This window comes from Callionymus lyra, chromosome 1, assembly GCF_982586985.1.
Source record: "Callionymus lyra chromosome 1, fCalLyr1.hap1.1, whole genome shotgun sequence".
Lineage (NCBI taxonomy): Eukaryota > Metazoa > Chordata > Actinopteri > Syngnathiformes > Callionymidae > Callionymus > Callionymus lyra.
This window is the reverse complement of record NC_141818.1, coordinates 27,075,571-27,094,468: the sequence shown is the minus strand read 5'-3', so window position 1 is coordinate 27,094,468 and position 18,898 is coordinate 27,075,571. Positions and strand designations below refer to the sequence as shown.

Sequence of the window (18,898 nt, the reverse complement as noted above, 5' to 3'; positions counted from 1 at the left end):
TTTAATTGAAATATTTACATTACAAAATGTGCTTAAGCCCCGCCCACTGAAAACACTTTGTTTTTCTTATGTTACCCCAATAACTCCACCTGCAATTTGTTGAATAAACAAAGCCGAGATTTCAGACTTATAAAGTAATAACTTCAAAGCATCGTCGTGATGAAGGACTTACTGCATCTTGGAGAGGAAGACTTCAACATTCGAAACATGTGAGAAAAGTTGGGTTTTCATACTCAGACTTATAATGTGAGGAGGGTCTTCTAGATCTCATGAGTTCAAGACCCCCCGTGCTCAAAAAACAGTCGATATTATTTTAATCATTATCATAAAATACGCCTAATAGTTATGCAAGGAAAGACACGTCATTCTGTTAATTATTAAAACAATTATCCCTCACTTACTGCACAAATGCAACAATCAACACATTGACATTTTACTGAAACTAAACCATTTGTATGTTGCATCTTAAAAAAAATAAAACATCAATCTTAAGGTCTCAAAAATGGATACAGCAGCAGACGCTGTAATTACACATCACACTTTCCAAAACGAATTCTGGAGTAGGAATAACAGGACAGAAAAAGAAGGCCTCGCTGCGACATGCTGCAGGAGTATCTGAGATCCATACCGAATGATTTTTGTGGAAGATTCTTTGGTTCTCTATTTAAGTTGATACACTTGAGGTTCAACTTTTTTTCCTCTAAATACCGTTTCTGGACCACAGCTGGCTCCACAATTCAACCATATCTTTCACTCTTGAATCCGTCTCCAAACCCACATTTGTATCAACGGAGGTCCAAAGCATCATGGTTGGATAAATTTGGCCGTATGTTTTCAGAAATGCCTCCAACCAGAGTGGCTTTGTTGGGGCTGTGCTAAACCCTGGTGGCAGCTGAATACAGCCTAGGTTCTGGGTCGACATGGATCTCCAAATAGTGACGGACTGCGGTTCTGGCGGGACACGGCAACATTCTAATTAAACTCTGTCGCATAATGAGGCTCGCTGCTGGTCCGTGTCACCCGATTAGTAGCTTGTGGTGGAGTCAGACTATAGTTTGGGGTTTGAGGGGGTGGCCGGAACACATCTGGGTCAAAGAGCAGCACAACAGCACTGAAGGACAGAACAATGGGTCTTTTATAGAGATCAATAGATGAGTTCGACCGGATATTTGTAGCAATACTCTGAGTTAATCCTGATCCGTCCTCAAGAACTTGTTGTAAAGTGATAGTTAGAAGCAAAGTCGTTCAAGTAGACGTCTTGGCATGAAACCGAGAATCTTTATTTATAATCCTATATAAGCTTGTTATAGCCTCTTAACATCCATGTACACACAAACACACATGCAGTCCTGCAAGTAGCTGCTGGTTCTGGGTGAATGGGTTTTTTCGGAGCCAGTGCCAGGGCTGCGTAGGAGTTTGTTGGGAGTTTTCATGACAAGTGGAATCAAAAACATTGACATCCAATTCTGTAGCCAATCAGAGCAGGAGTGTGGGTCTGGTCAGACAGAGGAGGTGGACAACAGTATATATTCACCATGATTTGGGATGAAGAGACAGAGCAATTCAAACAAGTGTAACCCTCTAGAAGCCACTTGGTCTACAGCCTCTTACTACAATACATCATGAAGACCTTGACGCTCCTCGCCCTCGCTGCTCTTCTCTCCGTGTGCTGGTCTATGGGAGGTGAGAAATCTCTTCTTGGTGTTTCAGTCTGCAAAGGGACTCGTCGTCTGATCGGATATATCTTTTTTCTCTCCAGCTATTGAGCCAGAGGTGGTCACTGACGACGCCGCCGACCCCTCTGTGGCCGCCGACCCTGCCGGTGACCCGGCTGCCGACACCGCGGCTGGTCCTGCCGACGACTCCGATTCTGACTCTCCCTCCTCGTCAGAGTCCGATTCTTCATCGTCTTCCGAGTCTGATTCCAACTCGGACTCTGACTCGTCACAGTCCTCAGAGTCATCCTCCTCCTCCGAGTCATCCGAGTCATCTGAGTCATCCGAGTCATCCGAGTCATCCGAGTCCAGCGAGTCTGACTCCTCTGACTCCTCTGACTCCACTGGATCTGACTCCTCCTCCTCCTCCTCCTCATCTTCATCTTCATCCTCATCGGAGTCAACCAGCACTGAGGGTGAGCCTCTTCTTCTACCTTCTTGAATGTTGTCTTCATCATGGATCTGAAAGTTGATCTGGATGCTGGTCCAGCCCCTGCAGTGGTGGTGAAGAGAGACCTGGCCGCGGTGCTGCTGAGGAGCAGAAGAGCTGCAGGAGGAGAGCTGACTCCTCTCCAGATCGAGAGGTGATACATAGAAACCATCTGTGTTGCTCTCTCTAACATGTGTTTGTGTTGTAGTCTGCAAGAGGTGTGTGAGCTGAACGTGGCCTGTGACGAGATGGCTGAAACAGCCGGGATCGTGGCCGCGTACACCGCCTACTACGGGCCGGTTCCCTTCTAAAAATGAATCGGGCCTTTACCTGAACCACTTGGTTTTGTAGTGATAGACATTGTAGGTATTTCCCTTCCAATCATGAAGAGAAGTGGAAAAAAGTAGAATGAACAAATCTGCTCAAAGCCCAGTCAATATTTGTATGAATAACATGGTGCTATCAGGTCCGTATTGTACGAGTACGATGTGTTGATATTTGTATACCTACACCAGAGGCTCTGTGGGGACAAAGTATTTGTTGTGTACAGTGTGTGTAAATGCACTTTTTATGTAACCAGAGAGTGTAATAAATTATTTTTAAAACCACTCATTTGCATATTGTTGTTTGTCAAAAATCAATTGAAATAATTTTTCATTCGAAAAAACATCAATACATATTTAAAACTGAAAATTCTGTTTTGGAATTGAGATTTGTGGATCAGCGATTACAAACATTTACGGCTTACCTTTCTGGAATATCTATCTTCTGGAGAAATCCAAAGAGGCCAGTGTTACAAATCAAACCCAGTTCTCGATTAGCTGTGACTACTGACTGCCTCACTTTCAGATATTTAAACTGATGAAACGACAAAAAATTACTGAAATCATTAACATGTCAAAATATTACATTTTACATTACATTTTACCAAAGTAGTAAACTATCTGATGCTGTAAAGAAAAGAATAACATCATGGCTGATTTAAAACTAATACACATGTCGCAGTAGTTGTTGTATTTATTTGAAACAGGAGTATAAATGTTAAAAGAAAGAAAGAAGAGTGAAAAGAAAGGAATGTTGCAAAATCTGTTAAATAAACCTTAATAATAAAAGTTTTTTGTGCGTGCGTGCGCAGCCTTTTAAAGAAACGGTCTACATCTATGCGCACATTTGCCACGTGATGGCAGTGTTGGCCACATGTGATGAATTGTCTTTGCACTTGTTGAACATTAGTAAGTAAGTAATGGTTATTTCTACACCAGGGTTACAAAGCACTCCTGTGTCTGTCTTATGTGTCTTGATCTTTTAAGTTTATATTTTATTTGTGTATTGTGATTGTTCGTCGCAGCAGTTGATCATTTCACCACATATGCATTTGTTCCCACTTTATATGAGTGTGTTGACTTCTGATTATATACCAATACTGTCAACAATGGTCTCGACAGAAACCAATACACTTGTACTCTAACAACGGCTTTGACCTTTGACCTGAGAATCAATCCACAGATGAGATAGACTGACAGCAGGCGTGCTTTACTTTGTTCCAGTTCAAGAATGACAAGATAAGATTAAAATGACGGTTGTCGGAGAACTAGCTAGATGACATCTTGTTATCACAAACAGATATATACACCCACGTTTGGTCGTTCCCGGCCATGTTGAGACATCAGGAAGTTACATATGAGTAAGAGTTGTTGAGTTAGTGAGCGATAGCGGACAATAAGACACTTTGAATGGACTCCATATGGACAAACGTGTGATGACGGACTTTGGTCAGGTGGTTTGTGTCGACTTCATGGACATGTTTCGCTGCGTCATTACAGCCATAATAAGTGTCGTTAATAGAATATATGGAGAGGAGTGTAACTGAATGATCGCTGCACACGCCTGATATCAATCTATTGATAATGTATCTATGGTTGGCTGCACGTGGTATGAATGTGAAACATTAACCAAACTGTCTCTGTTCAGACCGTAAAACATATTTCAGTCCAAGTCCAACACAAAGGACAAGTACATTTTAGTTCATTTCTAAATGTTTTTTTTACTGATTTACTGTCAGAAGAAACTTTCATATAGTGTTACCACAGTAAATCATGACACAAAAGGTAATGAATCTACTTACAGTAGAAATCTTTTTTTTCAAGTTCAACTTTTGAAATGTTCTGCTCTTCTTCAGCTGTATATACAGTGAGTGAACAAAAACCAAAACGATCGCTATAATTGTAACAGAATTTATACGACTCAACGAGGTTCTCTCAGAAAATCGTGTCGAACACAAAAATTAAGATTATATTTAATTGGTTAAAATGTGAATATTTAATAAATTAACGTATTTTAGGCAAATAATTGTATTATCTAATCCTGAATATTTAAATATTAATGATCTGAATATGAAGCCTTTAAAATGTAATAATAAAATGTTGGAATAATAGTGCAAGTTTCAAAATTTGAAACGTTAAGTTCAAACATTCAATGTTATGAATGATGGTATTGATATACTTCGCTTTAATACCATTAGAAGTGAGTTGATAAAACATATAGAACTTCATTTATAATCAGATTTTTAATATTGATTTGTGTCAGTCCAATGTCCTGTACAAATGATAAAGATGGGTTAGGGAGCAGGATAAAAAAGTCAGGGTACATTTAATTTTATTTTTATTAAATGCACATTTAAATTAAAGGGCAACTATTGTGAGAACCCAGCTCCCCTGGCTTGCTCAGATGTTTCAAGTATAGACTCAGGCCCTGCTTTGTTTATATAAAGAGTCCCTTCGAGATGGAGAATTCTTGGATTTATGATGCGTGGAGACAAACCTTGATGTTTGAACAATCATAGCAGAGTAGATGTTGTTATGGTAAACAAGTGTTTTCAGTGGGTGGGGCTTAAACACATTTTCTAATGTAAATATTTAAATGAAAAAAGAGTTTTGTACAAACAGACACATACTTCTGAGTACAATAGAGGTCCAAGATCAATTTAAGAGACACCTAAATCAACTCATTAGTAGCCCTTTAAATTATTGTTGTAATAAAAATGAATAAACACCTTTAGAAATGAATGAATTGAAGAAAAGGTTGAGAACTAGTTACACAAATTACAGCACTAATACACAACACAATAATTGAGTGTGTTGGTGATATGTAGTAACAAGACAATGTTTCAAGTGAGGAACAGAAAAAAGTAGATCTGTAAAAGAAAAGATACTGTTGACTTTGACAGTTTATTTTGAGACAGCATGAAGTCATACAGTTAATTGAGTCAGATGCATATCCATCCCAGTTCATTTGACATATTCATTGAATACAATTATTCTGAATTATTTAAAAAGATTACTTAACACCCTAAAACGATGCTTTATCGACGCGCCTGTGTCCTTTGTTCACAGTTAACAATACATGTATTTACAAAAGGTGAAATAATGTGCAAACTTCCAGTCTGAGAGTAAATTCAATCAAACCCGAAATACAATAAACGTGAGCCTGAGCCTGCATTAAACCAGAAACTTTGGAATTTATACATTTTTAAATAAATTAGATGAATCATATTTTACACTTGATTCTTTCTTTCTGTTCAGTTTTTAAATTGGAAAACTTCCTTCTACATGGTGGTTACTGCACTTTTTGACACAGTTGCATTACAATCATCAACAAATGGAAAAACAAAATTCTCTCTCTAAGATATTCACTGTGTCGCTATCTGCTACATACTATCAAAGATTGGTCATTTTAATAACATCAACCTCCGTCTTCTTCTGGTTTTCATCCTGTCTGTCAGCCAGCATGGCCGGGTTGTCGTAGCCTTCCAAGTGCGTGCTGCTCCGCTTCTTCAGGGAGTCACTATCTGGCAGTGCCTCTGGACTTCCGCAGCATTTGCAGCAGCAGCAACATCTGGAGGTGCACATGCTGACCACCTTGTCCCAGGGTTTCAGTGAGTGGGCCCAAAGAGGAAGGAAATCCCAGTTGCGCAGTTTTGACGGGAGAAAGCCAGGCTTCTTCTTCTGCAGTATGTTGATCACAATGGTGACGATCAGCAGCACCACGATGGGAACTCCCACGCCGACCAGAACCTGCCATCCAGCCAGAGAGAGGCTGAAGACCAAGAGCGGGACGACGAAGAAGCAGGAGACTATGTAGACCACTGCAAACCAGCGATAGGAGGCGGTGATGTTGCCCAGGCCTTTAGCAAGCCTGATAGGAATACGGGTAAATGGGATGGGGTACCACAGCAGGATACCCGAAATGTTGAACAGGAAGTGAACAAAGGCAATCTGAGAAAATGGAAACAAGGGATTGAGAAAACTTTGAAAACCGTTAACCGTAAACAAGATGAACGACCTCCATGGCTTCCAGAAACACATATGCAGTGATGGAGTCGTTCATCCTGATGCAGAGACAACACGAGAATTTATGATATTTGTTTGAAGGACTTTTTTAATAGTATTTTCTTCCTTCATTTGTCCCTTTTTTTAGGGTAATGTTGTTTTTTTCCTTTAATGTGCTTTCATATCACATATGATGTATTTCATAAAAAAATGAAATATGCCTTTTTTTTCTTGAGCATCTTTAAATAAATAAAATGTATACATATATTGTAAAATACGTAATCAGATTACGAATAAAGATGAAATAAATAACCATGTGTATATAAAAATGACAATTTAAGTTAATTTAAGAATAAAATAATGAGTATGATTAATAAAAATATAAGATGTGTATCATTCAGGTGAACTTGCTGACCTGCAGGGATTTATCAAGCGTCTCTCCAGGACTGGCCATGGCTGCTAAAATAGCAGTGGTTGTCGTGCCAATATTTGAACCCAGTGACAACGGGTACGCCCTCTCTAAGCTGATGACCCCGATACCTGTTTGTAAAGACAAGAGACACATTCAAAGGTCTGTTCCTCCTCTCTGGACGGACGAAGGAGGACAGGTCATTCGCACCAACGAGTGGAGTGATGGCCGACGTGAAAACAGAACTGCTCTGGACCACAAATGTCATTCCAGCACCGACAAGGATGGCAATGTAGCCCGTGACCCATCCAAATGGAAACGGGAAATCTGTGCACACGGAGTCATATCATGAGTCACAGCAACATCCTGTTTTTTTTGTGAAAGTCAGGCTGCACTCACCAGTGTTCAGGATTTTCTTGATCACGCCTGCAACTTGACCCTTGAGCATGGAGTTGAGCAGCTTGACAATGAGGATCAGGCAGGAACACAGAACCAGCAGGGAGAGAGCCAGCAGAATCAAGCCGATCGCCAGGTCCGACAGCGGGACGTCGACGAACAGGTGAGTACCTGGAGAAGACATCCACGCAACGTTCAATCATCCACAACATGAACGACTCATGAATGTTTATCTGTACATTTTTCAAGGTTTATGATCTCAGATTTGTTAACAGTGGTGGTGGTTTCATTCCCTTCGGTCCAACAGATGGATGGCAACGTGCAGTTATCTGGACCAGGAACGGTGATGTTTTCCAGGTACTGAAGAAAGAATGCAATAAATTAATTTGTCACTAACAACAATATTCATTTATTTATACACAAGGCTTATCTACGCACCGTGTTAGTCCGGGTGATGCACCACTTCTTGATGAGACTCAAGTTGTGAGCTTCACTGTTTCCTGTGGCGATCAGGTTGATGACATTCTTATCCAGCTAATGACAACGAGAGACAAGGAACATGCCATCATTGTAAAATAAGCTTTGAATTTATTTTTTTTTGCATAATTCTTTTTAGCAAGAACCTTATCAGAGCGTGTTCACGGCAGGTTTGACCACTTTTCCCATTATTATTATTATTATTATTATTATTATTATTATTATCTTGTAATGGAATACAATGCAGTTTGAGCAGTTTCGGGGGAAAAAAAATCGGATAATCTGAAGAATCCATTGAATCAGAATTTGCAATGAGACAGTTTTACATTTCTTGTTGATTTAGAGAGATTGAGATCTTTGTAGATTAGTGCCTCAAAGTAATCTTTGACATGTAGAGATTTGACTTTAACTTTGATAAGATATTCTTCATTTCAAGTGCAGTGAGAGGATGTTCTTCCCTCATTATCAAGTCACTAAATGATGCCTTTCCTTATCTAATATATTTCTCTTACTGGTCAATTTTACAAAAAACAAAACCAAAATCTAAGGTATTGAAAAGCAAGTCAAAAAATGTATACACGGCAAATCAGCCAAGCTGCAGTCACGAGCATGCTTTGGTTGATATGATACGATCCATCGATCCATACACAACATCCCTGGTGTCTGCCATGAAAAAGTTGTATCAAACCATTTCTATGTGAAACTAAGTTTTCCATGCACATCTATTTTGAAATTACAATTTGTTGATGGAACATTTTCATTTTCAAGCCATTACTTATCCACTGTCATTTCCATGTCGTCGTATCTGAGCCTGTTGCTCTCATGAGTGTGTCAGTCGTCAGCTTACCATGATGATGGCATCTGTGAGCGGGTCAGTGATCACGTTTAACAAATCTGGGGGGTCTCCACTCGGGATGTTGAAGGACTTTGTGATGAGTCCGGAGACTATAAACAAGTAACCGGTGGCGACCTCCAGAGGAAGCAGCACCAGCACTGAGAGCCAGTTGAAGAAGTCGTGCACAGTGGCCCCAGCAAACGCTCTGGGTTGAGAATGAAAGGGAGTTGGTTATCAATGAATCAATGACTTAGATGCCAAGGAGGGGCTAGAGATTACATATGAATATTACGTTTTTACCTGCGAAATATGCTGCGGTCGCCGGCCTGGGTCATGGCTACCAGTGTGTTGGTGACAGAGGTGCCGATGTTGGTGCCCATGATGATCGGCACGGCCATCTTCACCGTCAGTACTGCCCAGAGAAGCACCTCGGTGTCTCATTTTCGAACACTCACGCCTCACAACATTCAGGACGTTAACTCACTGTTAGAAGACACCATGCTGACGACGATGGAGGATGAAGTGGACGAGCTTTGAACCAGTAATGTCACGAGGACACCGATGACCAGGCCGGCCAGTGGGTTGCCCAGAACAGCGTTCTCCTGGAAGATGTCTCCGGCTACTTTACCTGGATAAAGGTGATTTCATTTTTGACTTAGGATGTTTACTTTCATCCAATGAAGACGGGCGAACAAATGTTGATACCTCCAACGAGCTGGAAGGCTGAGCTGAGGATGTCAAGGGAGCAGATGAACATGTAGAGGAACGCCAACAGCAGCAGTATTTTCCCCACAGACAGCAACACCCTTAGCACTTTTCCTTTAGTGTCCAGAGCTGCAAATATATTCAATAAAAAAAACATCCTTTTATTATCTTCATCTGATTTGTCGCGGAGCAGAAGTCAGTTCATATCATCTATGAAGAGGAGCAACTCCCTCTCTCTCTCCTCTGTGACTGCAATACCACAGCATTTGATTGACAGTCATGTTATATCCAGCATCACTTCCCATTATTTGATTGTAACCTAAAGGTCAAAGTGGAATGTTGATGGAGAGGAACTTTGGTTTGAAGATAGAGGGATGGGTAGAACGTTGATAGGCTGCTGAGATCACAGATGTTAATCGATGCAGATGAAAGGGTGACTTGGTTTCAAACGAGTTTAGTTCATGTACTGAAACCAACCTCAAAAGAGGTTTCTCACTTTTACATGTCTTTCTCTGCTTGTTCAAGACTACAATAATAAGCGCTTGAGTCACCTGTACACACTGATGGGAGAAAGGCTGCACAGGAGGAGCCCCATATGTTGCCCCACGAAGTAATGCTCAATTTGCTCTGAATATCAATTTTGTTTGGGCTTTAAATATCCTTCCATCCGTGACAGACTTGCTTAATACTGTGCTATTACTGTGGAGCAAGCACACAATTCCAAATACTTTTGTATGAGCTTGGCATGTTGACAAAAGTACATGATTTATTTACTCAGGCGACCAACAAGATAATACTAGCAGGGAGCTTTCCTTTGAACATGAAAACCATCAACGTTTATGACCATCCTATCAAAAGTCATCATTTTTTATTACCCCTTTAAAAGGGTAATCTGGACCTGATTATCAGCCACGCTCGCAATCTTTCCACTCACCCTATTTACATCATTAATTACTTGGGTATGTATCCGTGGCAGTGTAAAAACATGGAGTTCAACACTCAAGTGTGTTACATAATAGTTTTGTTTGACTCACCTGACCATGGAACTCCATTGTCCTTCAGTTCAGGTACGTCCCATGGATCATCTATTACAACTTCATCATCTATTAAAGCCAAAGTAGAATGTGCAGGACTCTTTTCAACATCTACGGAAAATAATGTTTCATTATTTCTATTTCAATTTAAAGATGCTCTTGTGTCTCTGACGATGTTTACCCTTGTTCTCAGGTTTTCCACTTCCATTGTGGGCCTCGTGTCGTCTGCTTCGTGGAGAACCGGACTGAAAAACAAGATTCTTTTTAATTTAAATGGTCTTCTTTTAATCCTATTTATAACTTGTTGAAATGTCCGTTGTCTCTTTAGTGTAGAATGGAAATATCACACGCACATTTTCCCCTCACGCGCCACAGTATTGATCAGAGAGTCACGCGGTTGAGTGATGGTAAAATTCCATTCATTACGACACAAAAGGAGATAAAAACGTATATTGTTTAAAGGAGCTCATATTTAATATGTTTGCAGGTGCTTTGTTGTGAAATGATTGGGAAACATTGTTTTGTTAAGAGATACATTCAGAATATATAAATATATAACAAAACAATCATCTAACATAATATTGTATTCATAATACATGTAATACACACAGTATATGCTCTATTACACTTTATTTTCTCTTTTTAATATATAAGAAAAATATGTATTATTGATATTGTGGATGAACTCATTTTCTAAATAATGAACTCAAATATCAAAATGTGAACATAAAAATTGCGAAGATAAATAACGAGAGTTCTTACTCACCTCTGGCAGACCGAGTGAGTCCATGCTGTCGGGGTGTGTGTCTCGCTGTGTGCTCTGGTCCAGGTGAGCTTGGCTTTTTAAAGGTGTTGCCTCCCAACAGGTAGAGTGGACATGTGGCAGGGGCAACAGAAGCAATGATGCACCAAGTTTACATCACCTGTCGTCAAAGATAAGCCAGACACGCCTTGGAAACGTTGATTAGCTGCATGCTGTGTTGCAATCCAGCTCAGGTTTTGATGAGCTATCCACCTACACTTGGACTACCCTTGTGCTACTGTCCCTCCACCCAACGGCCCTGAAGCTCCGGCTGATGGGCCTGACATCACTACTCTGGAAAGAGGCCACACGGAAGCTGATGGATATTGGTGTTGTTGATCGGCGGTGAGGGCTGCCTGTCATGTGAAGCGTGTCATTCGGGCTTCACTCAGATTCTCACACTGGGGTTAATAACCAGTCAATGATGGGAATTAAATATGTTTATTTAAGATCAAATGAAGAGTTCACACTGTTGGTTTTTCCCATTAATATTTAGAAAGGTTGCGTGTCTACGTGCACACAGTCCATGTGTATGTTGTACAAAATAATGTTTTTCGGAATGTGAAAAGGGTTTTATGAACATGCAGGTTCAAAGATGATACATGTATATCAGCAATCGATCTTATAGTAAAATATAAATCAGGGGAGTAAATCTCAATCACAAATCTTTGACCCGTCTAAGTCAAGGGCCAAAGAAAATGTGGATTTAACTGAGAGGAAGTAGGAGTCTAATTGATATTGTCTTTCATTCTTTCAAGAGAAAAATATGAAATCAAGATTGATTCATTCATCATTATCATTAATAGATATTCTTTGTGTTTACATCTGGATAAAACATCTACAAATTAAAAGAGACATAAGAACCAGAACCAGAACCTTTACTGGCAAGTCTGGTTCTGATATGTTTCATGACTTAAGCAATACTAACTACAAAAGGTTTTACCTATCGAACGGCGTCAAGTCTTTGAGGCGCACCTATATAAAATTATAAAACTGTGTTGGCAGATTACAATGTTTTCTTATCAGGTCTATAAACTGTACAAAATGTGTTTCGTATTAACTTGTGCTTACGAGCGGCTGCAGGTGCATATTCCGCCGCAAGAGGGCATGTGATTATTATTCCATTGAAAGGGTAAGATGAAACATAACATACATTTGTAAATAAGGTGGGTGTGTTCTTGTTTTGTTATTAAATTGAATTGTTTCCTCATGAGAGTGGTTTTGTCAAAAATCAAGACACCTTGTATGCTAAATAGAAAATAAAACAATTCACACATCTTCATTTCAAAGCATATTTTATATTGATATCAATCAACATTTAGTCAACCTAAATGAAAGAAACCTGAAAAAAAACATTCAAATTCGACACTAGCAATAATCACATTAAATGTATAAAGGCTTAATAATGTATAGACGAATTCTCGACATTTACACAAAGACAAAATAAGGGTAAAAAGACAAATAATTATTAAATGTAATATTTACTAGTAAACCAAGTAATGTTCTTCATTTAAGTATAACAATATTTGTAAAACTTTTTATTAAAATGTATTAAAAAACCGTTGAATTAACTAAAACAAGCTAAAAACGTTTTTAAATAATAGTTCGCTTTCATCTTATTCGAAAAGACGTACTGCAAAGTAAAATGCCGTCCAACAACACTGATAACACGATGTGCGCATGCGGGAAGGAAATAACGTAACAACAACCCGGATGTGGAAGCTGATCGGCACGGGGAAGGTTTTAGATCAGTGACAAGTCAACGGACCATTCTACAGTTCACCCAAAATTCCAATCTCCAATCTCAATTTCTAATCACTCTAATGTTGACTAAGGGTTTTAATTATTATTATTATTATTATTATTATTTTTAATTATTAACATACTTTCACCAGTTACACACATATATAAGAAAAACAAGAATAACAAATACGGGGTATAATAGTATTGTGTTCATCCTGTGGTGAGGTGTCCATTGTCCAACAACAGTTTTTCATAGATAGATTATTTAAGCTTAGTTGTTGTTGTGGTTCATTAAATATTGGACCTGATAGGACCAGAGCCGCACAGCCTACATATCTGTGTATAAGTGAGTAATCTTTGTATTATTTACAAAGATTTGTAATCTTGTAATCTTATGATAACATCACTGTGGCAAGGAAAAACTGCCTCTAGGAGGCAGAAACCTTGAAAGGACCAGGCTCCCGGCATCCAGTCTCCTTCACAACTGATCAGGCCGATTGCAAATGTATATAATACACAGGTAAAACAGACTCAAGTTGGGGGAGAAGATACAGAGGTGTGTGTGTGTGTGTGTGTGTGTGTGTGTGTGTGTGTGTGTGTGTGTGTGTGTGTGTGTGTGTGTGTGTGTGTGTGTGTGTGTGTGTGTGTGTGTGTGTGTGTGTGTGTGTGTGTGTGTGTGTGCCACCCTAGCAGCAGCGGCGCCGTCTGTGCATGCCCCGCAATAACCCGGCCAGAAGTTGGGCCGTATACCACCCTAGGAGCCGGGGAGCAGCACGGCCAGGTACCAGTCCAGTCTTTCGGTGAGTGTCTCCCGGGTCACAGGGCGGTCATGAGGGCAGGGAAACCATAAAACCTCATGAGCACCAGGGGGGCCAGCAGCATTACATCGGTGGTCCGTGGTCACTTCGGTACCAAGTGTCTGCCCATCGCTCCCGCCGTCCCCTCGCCATGTCCCTGCCCATTTTTCGGCCCCACCTCCCGGGTAGCCCCCGGAAGACCAACCACCATGCACCACATAGCAGCCAGGGAGGCAACCGCCCCCAGCCCGGCACATGCCACACAGGGCACACACAGAGAGTCACAGCCACCACTGCAGTGGGCATCCATCCCAAGACCAGCCCACCAACAGCCCCCCAACAAGGTGGGAGACCACCCAGGCCAGGGGGCCATCCAGAACTAGCAAACCCCAAGCCCCGCCCTAAACAGTCCACGTGCCGCCCCCAGCCGGCCAGTTGGCCAGCCCACCAGCCCCCGACCCCCACTGCCGCCTGAGCCTGAGAAACCTGGGTGTTGTATTTGACAAAGACATGTTTCTAGTACAACACTGCAAATAAATGACCAAAAACTGTTTCCTTCAACTGAGACTTTTTTTTAACTTAGGAAAATGGGGTCACAACATGATCTGGAGTTTATAATCCATGTATTTGTGTCTTTTTGTTTGGACTATTGTATAGTTTATTTTCGTGTCTAAACAAGAAGGAGCTGTCCCAACTGCAGTTAATACCAAACTCTGTAGCGATAAAATCTGACTCGCTCTTGTAGAAGAACTCACATTTCCCTGATGCTTAAAACTCTTCACTGGCTGCCAGTGTCTTTCACGATCCATTTAAAAATTCTGGTTCTTACTCTCAGATCTATTCATGGTCAAGCTCCTCCTTACATCAGTGATCTGATCCAGCCTTGCACCCCAGCTAAGGCTCTGAGGTGGTTCTGATGGTTCCTGAACACGGTTCATGACCAGAGGAGAGAAATCCTTCCAGGCAGTTGCTCCTAAGCTTTGGAACGACCTTCTCTCCCTTATTTATTGTATTTTTAAAATGTGTACTGGTTTTGATTGTTCAAGCGCTTTGTGTCCCTTGTATAGAAATGTGCTTTACAAATAACTATTACTTACTTACTTACTTACTTACTTACAGTCTTCAACCACCAGCCGCTTATTGTTTCAGCTGCGTCTCCAGTCATTCAACCACTTTCACGGCTGCCACTCGCCCTACTTGATGACTGCCATGCAAAGAGCCACACCAACTTGTTTACTTGACAGTACCCAGGACACATCTGAACCAGAGCGTGCACTTATCCTGCACACACCCCTAAAAGCAGCAGACTCTCTCAGGAAGCTAGAGGCAGCATCAAGGGCAAGAACCCGTGCTCACCCAGCTTTGAACTTTCATCCAGGAGGGCTGGCCTGCAAAGTTTTTAGGTGGAACTAACTCATACTTGAACGATGTCTGTGTGGCAATTGGGGTGTGAACAGTGGTTCCCAGTGTGTTAAGGGCACATGTCCTGCATATGCTACATGAAGGACACCAGGGCATTGCAAGTCAAGCAGTGCTGCGGGAGTTTAAAGACTGTGCAGCTTGCCTCACCAGTGGACAAAGTGGCCCGCCAACACCTATGCCTTTGCAGCCTCTGCCATGGCCATCATCAGCAGTTTCGGGTGAAACACCCCTGCTTAACATTTTCCTAATGGGTGGCGTCCTAATCGCTCATTGCGTTCAATGTGTTCCTTTTGGTTTTGCACCTCAACAGATCATTGAACAGTTGGGTCCTGCTACATTTTTCCTGGCTAACAGGTCACGTTGGCGTGCCAGCCACCTGAGACGGGTGGCACAAACAACCACCTCTGATGAAGCAGCTGCAACTGACTATCACCACTCTGGCATCCATTAGGCTATGCGGCAAACTGGCAGTCTATCTGGTTTTCCCAGCTACGTTTAAATCTTTGTTTTTGTTTACAATTTGTGTTTAGCCTTGTCTCTATGGGCTGTTGGTTCTCAGGGAGAGTTGGGGGTTTAGTATTTAGTAAACTAGACAGTCTGACGTCATTACCCAAATTGCTGTTGTTGTGGTCCGGGTTAGTCAAAATAAACGTCACTATTTTGACGTTCATTACAACTAAATAACTTCAAAAACATCGTCAAGGAAAGGAAGTCTTCAAAATTTGAAACATATGAGTGAGTCAGGATAGTTGGGTTTTCCACATTGGCTGCCCTTTAAATAATTTAATTACCTAATGAAATACCGAATAAAATCAATATTCATAAAATGATTCTCGTTTACTTTTGTAATCAACGTTATTATTTAGTCATGAATAAAAAAAAGTATATACAACGGAAGTCCATTTTCATTTCCGGGTTACGTCACTATCAGAGAAAGCAATGACATTGGATCAAGCGGTTCCAGCGTTTGTTGGATAAGTGGTTCCTTTTCAAATAATCTCACGAGTTTACTTTCACGATAGTTACTGGCATCCCAGTCAACATGTCCTCCACGGGCACAGAATTGTATGAAGGGCCGAAAGCTCAACAAGTAGAGGTAAATTCTAAGTCGCCTGGTGGCTAACGTGCTAACGTGCTAGCTGGCTGGAGCTGGACAGTCCAGCAAGTCTGTCGTTTGTTTACAACAACACTGTAGTTACGATCTGCTTTGTGTGCTCGTCCAGCCATTAGGTCCAGACTACATCCTCACAGATGAGGAGAAGAGAGTGTTAAAAGAGTGCAACTCTGAGAGCTTCTGGTACAGATGTAAGTTTGCTCATGCATGTTGGACTGAAGAACTACTCAGGTTTTCAATTGTCCATCTTTAATCCAACTGATCGTTATTTTGACTTTTTTTTTCATTTCTATCTTGAAATACGTGTTGACTAGTCTCTGTGCATCTTCAATTAATTAATTTAATATAAAAACATGTTTGTTTTTAAAGACAACGTCTTGGATCAAATGTTTAAACGTCGTAAAGATGTGAACACATGATGAGAAAGATTTTTATGTTGGTTTCAGATCATGAAATATTTAGGTAGATGTATTGATTTATTTAGAGATTGACTCACAATAGCAGAACTAATAAAACAGTTCGACAATTGTGGCAGATCATGTAGCAACTTATGAAAGAGAAGTTTGCTTGGGGCTATAAGGGGAAAGTGTGAATTTTAATAAGAATTGTCCAACGTTTTTGTTCATGGCTGAAAGCTGTACCAGGCGACGAGTACAAGGAAGAAATGTTTCTTAATCAGAGCCATGAGATTTAAAGAATGTCCAATATTGGACAAAAAAATGTTTATCTTGTGGTAAAGAAACGTTTGGCTATATAATATGATAATAAGTAATGATTTAAGTACAACACCACACACTTTAAAGCAGAATATTTTACTAGTAATCAATCTATGTATTCACTTTGGTATCCTCCATATGCAGCTTTGCCCATTTCGTGTCTGGGTATGGCAACAACCCAATTCCTTATTTCCAAAGGTAAAATCACAACAGATATATTAACTAAATTTTAACTGTATCTTACAATCTTATAATTAATTAACTGTGCGTTTGCAGGGATTCTGTCTCGGAGTTTAAGATTTGGATCGATACCCAAACTTATCTGTGAGTTTATTTTTGTCATTTTTCATAATACTTTGTGTCATGCATCTGACATGTTTGCTGTAGCTTAAAAGTATCGGGGGTTTTTTTGCCTTTTCAGTTGCAGGGTTTATTGGCTTTACCGCAGGAAAGGTCTCTTATAAAGACACATTAGTGGAGAGACTCAGCAGCCTGGACTCTCCTCTGGGTGAATTCCTGAGGCAAAAAGCACAGAAACCATCTGCATTGTATGTTTTTAATATAAATCACATGTAGGATGTGTAAGTAACTGACTAAGAGTCTAAATGTAAAGACTTCTTCTTTCCTAGTCCTGTAGATTCTCAGTCTGAGCAAAACAACTCCAACATCCAGATGTTTGGCTTGAGTCCAGAAGTCAACACAGCCCCAAATGATGATGCGTACGGATTCAATCCAGACGTTGAGAGGTCGAGGACAAATGAACTTGATCCACAAGGTTTGCTATCAATTGCACACACATGATTAAAGCTATTTTAGCTCATACTTTCAAATTGTTTATCTTGTGTGTAATATCATTTTTGGCTGATTGATACTGAAAACCGACAAGATGGGAAACCACAGTGTAGAAGATTTTTGTTTCAAGTATTCAGATGGTTAATTAGTGAAGGTTATCAGAAATACTGCTTATTTTAAGAGCATTTATTTTGAAAACTTCATTTATATATTTAAAAAAAAATTCACTGTTAGGGGGATGTAACTTCTGTAACTACTAAGCTACTTTTTTGCCTATTAAAATATAATGGTGCTTATCTTTGGGTTTTAAGGGTTAATGCCTCCCAGGATGCCCTCTGGCAGGAAGTGTAAGGTGGAGAAGATATTGTCGGCAGTAATGCATCAAAAGTTAAGCAAGAAAATTATAATTCAATTTTGTTCTGATTTTTATTCACTTTTTTTCAATTCAAGTCAATTTGTGCACCATGCACACCTCCCTTGTGTAAAAAGAAAAGTAAAAGACGCAGAGAAATGCATATGAAGCAGTTATTTTTCTCTGTTTAAATTAAGTTGGTGCGGTATGGAAGTGTGCCCAGATAAGGCGGAATTTACAGTCATTTAAACATTCATATAAAAGAGACTGGCAAACCCTGTAAAATAAATCTGGTTGATGTATATCTAATATGTGCATGAAAAATTTGTTTTGTGAACAATTTCAATACTGCTCATGATATCATGCAAGTCTGGTGAATAAAAAAAAATAAAAAATGTTTTCCACCAGGCCAGTCATATATGGAAGAAGAGCAGCCTAGAAAAAACACTGTTCTTTATAAAAACCTGAGGGAGAGCAACAGACAGAACTATGAGGCGACCCTTACTCAGAGATCTGAGGCCAAACCTACACCTAAAGTCGTGCCCAAAAGGCCCACGAAGGACGGTAAGCAGCTTCATGCCAGAGTAAATGACATACGTTCTGTTGTTGATTCCCATTCTTCTGGTTTTGCAGTGAAGAAGAATGATTATGGCGACACGTGGGAGGAGGAATAGTCCTGGTCCTCCTAAGCATACAAACTGTTATTTCTCTTTTCTGTATTGCTAAGTGACTGGATAATAAACTGACTCTCTGTACATTACATTGTGACGGTGTGAAGATGAACCAAACTGGAAACAAAGTATCGAGAACCTCCAGACAATAAAGTTGTGA

At 40.3% G+C, this 18,898-nt stretch overlaps 3 protein-coding genes across 3 annotated transcripts; 2 read left to right on the top strand and 1 right to left on the bottom strand.

Annotated features, from left to right (window-relative positions):
* Window positions 1–1,561: 1,561 nt before the first annotated feature.
* bglapl (bone gamma-carboxyglutamate (gla) protein, like) lies at window positions 1,562–2,754 on the top strand. Its single transcript, XM_087812229.1, has 4 exons — window positions 1,562–1,683; window positions 1,760–2,131; window positions 2,206–2,299; window positions 2,354–2,754. The coding sequence occupies exons 1-4, from the start codon at window positions 1,623–1,625 to the stop codon at window positions 2,454–2,456; spliced, it is 630 nt and encodes a 209-aa protein (XP_087668355.1). The 5' UTR covers window positions 1,562–1,622; the 3' UTR covers window positions 2,457–2,754.
* Window positions 2,755–5,861: 3,107 nt separating this feature from the next.
* Window positions 5,862–11,119, bottom strand: LOC148088684 (sodium-dependent phosphate transport protein 2B-like). Its single transcript, XM_087812100.1, has 13 exons — window positions 11,096–11,119; window positions 10,511–10,574; window positions 10,330–10,440; window positions 9,296–9,424; window positions 9,075–9,218; window positions 8,891–9,002; window positions 8,603–8,795; window positions 7,717–7,812; window positions 7,518–7,638; window positions 7,282–7,449; window positions 7,093–7,209; window positions 6,889–7,013; window positions 5,862–6,419 (listed from the first exon to the last, which is right to left on the bottom strand). The coding sequence occupies exons 1-13, from the start codon at window positions 11,117–11,119 to the stop codon at window positions 5,862–5,864; spliced, it is 1,962 nt and encodes a 653-aa protein (XP_087668226.1).
* A 4,899-nt stretch (window positions 11,120–16,018) lies between these two features.
* LOC148088683 (OCIA domain-containing protein 1-like) lies at window positions 16,019–18,827 on the top strand. The gene is made up of 8 exons (XM_087798712.1): window positions 16,019–16,189; window positions 16,317–16,398; window positions 17,068–17,121; window positions 17,200–17,247; window positions 17,345–17,471; window positions 17,553–17,698; window positions 18,476–18,631; window positions 18,701–18,827. The coding sequence occupies exons 1-8, from the start codon at window positions 16,136–16,138 to the stop codon at window positions 18,739–18,741; spliced, it is 708 nt and encodes a 235-aa protein (XP_087654838.1). The 5' UTR covers window positions 16,019–16,135; the 3' UTR covers window positions 18,742–18,827.
* Window positions 18,828–18,898: the final 71 nt, after the last annotated feature.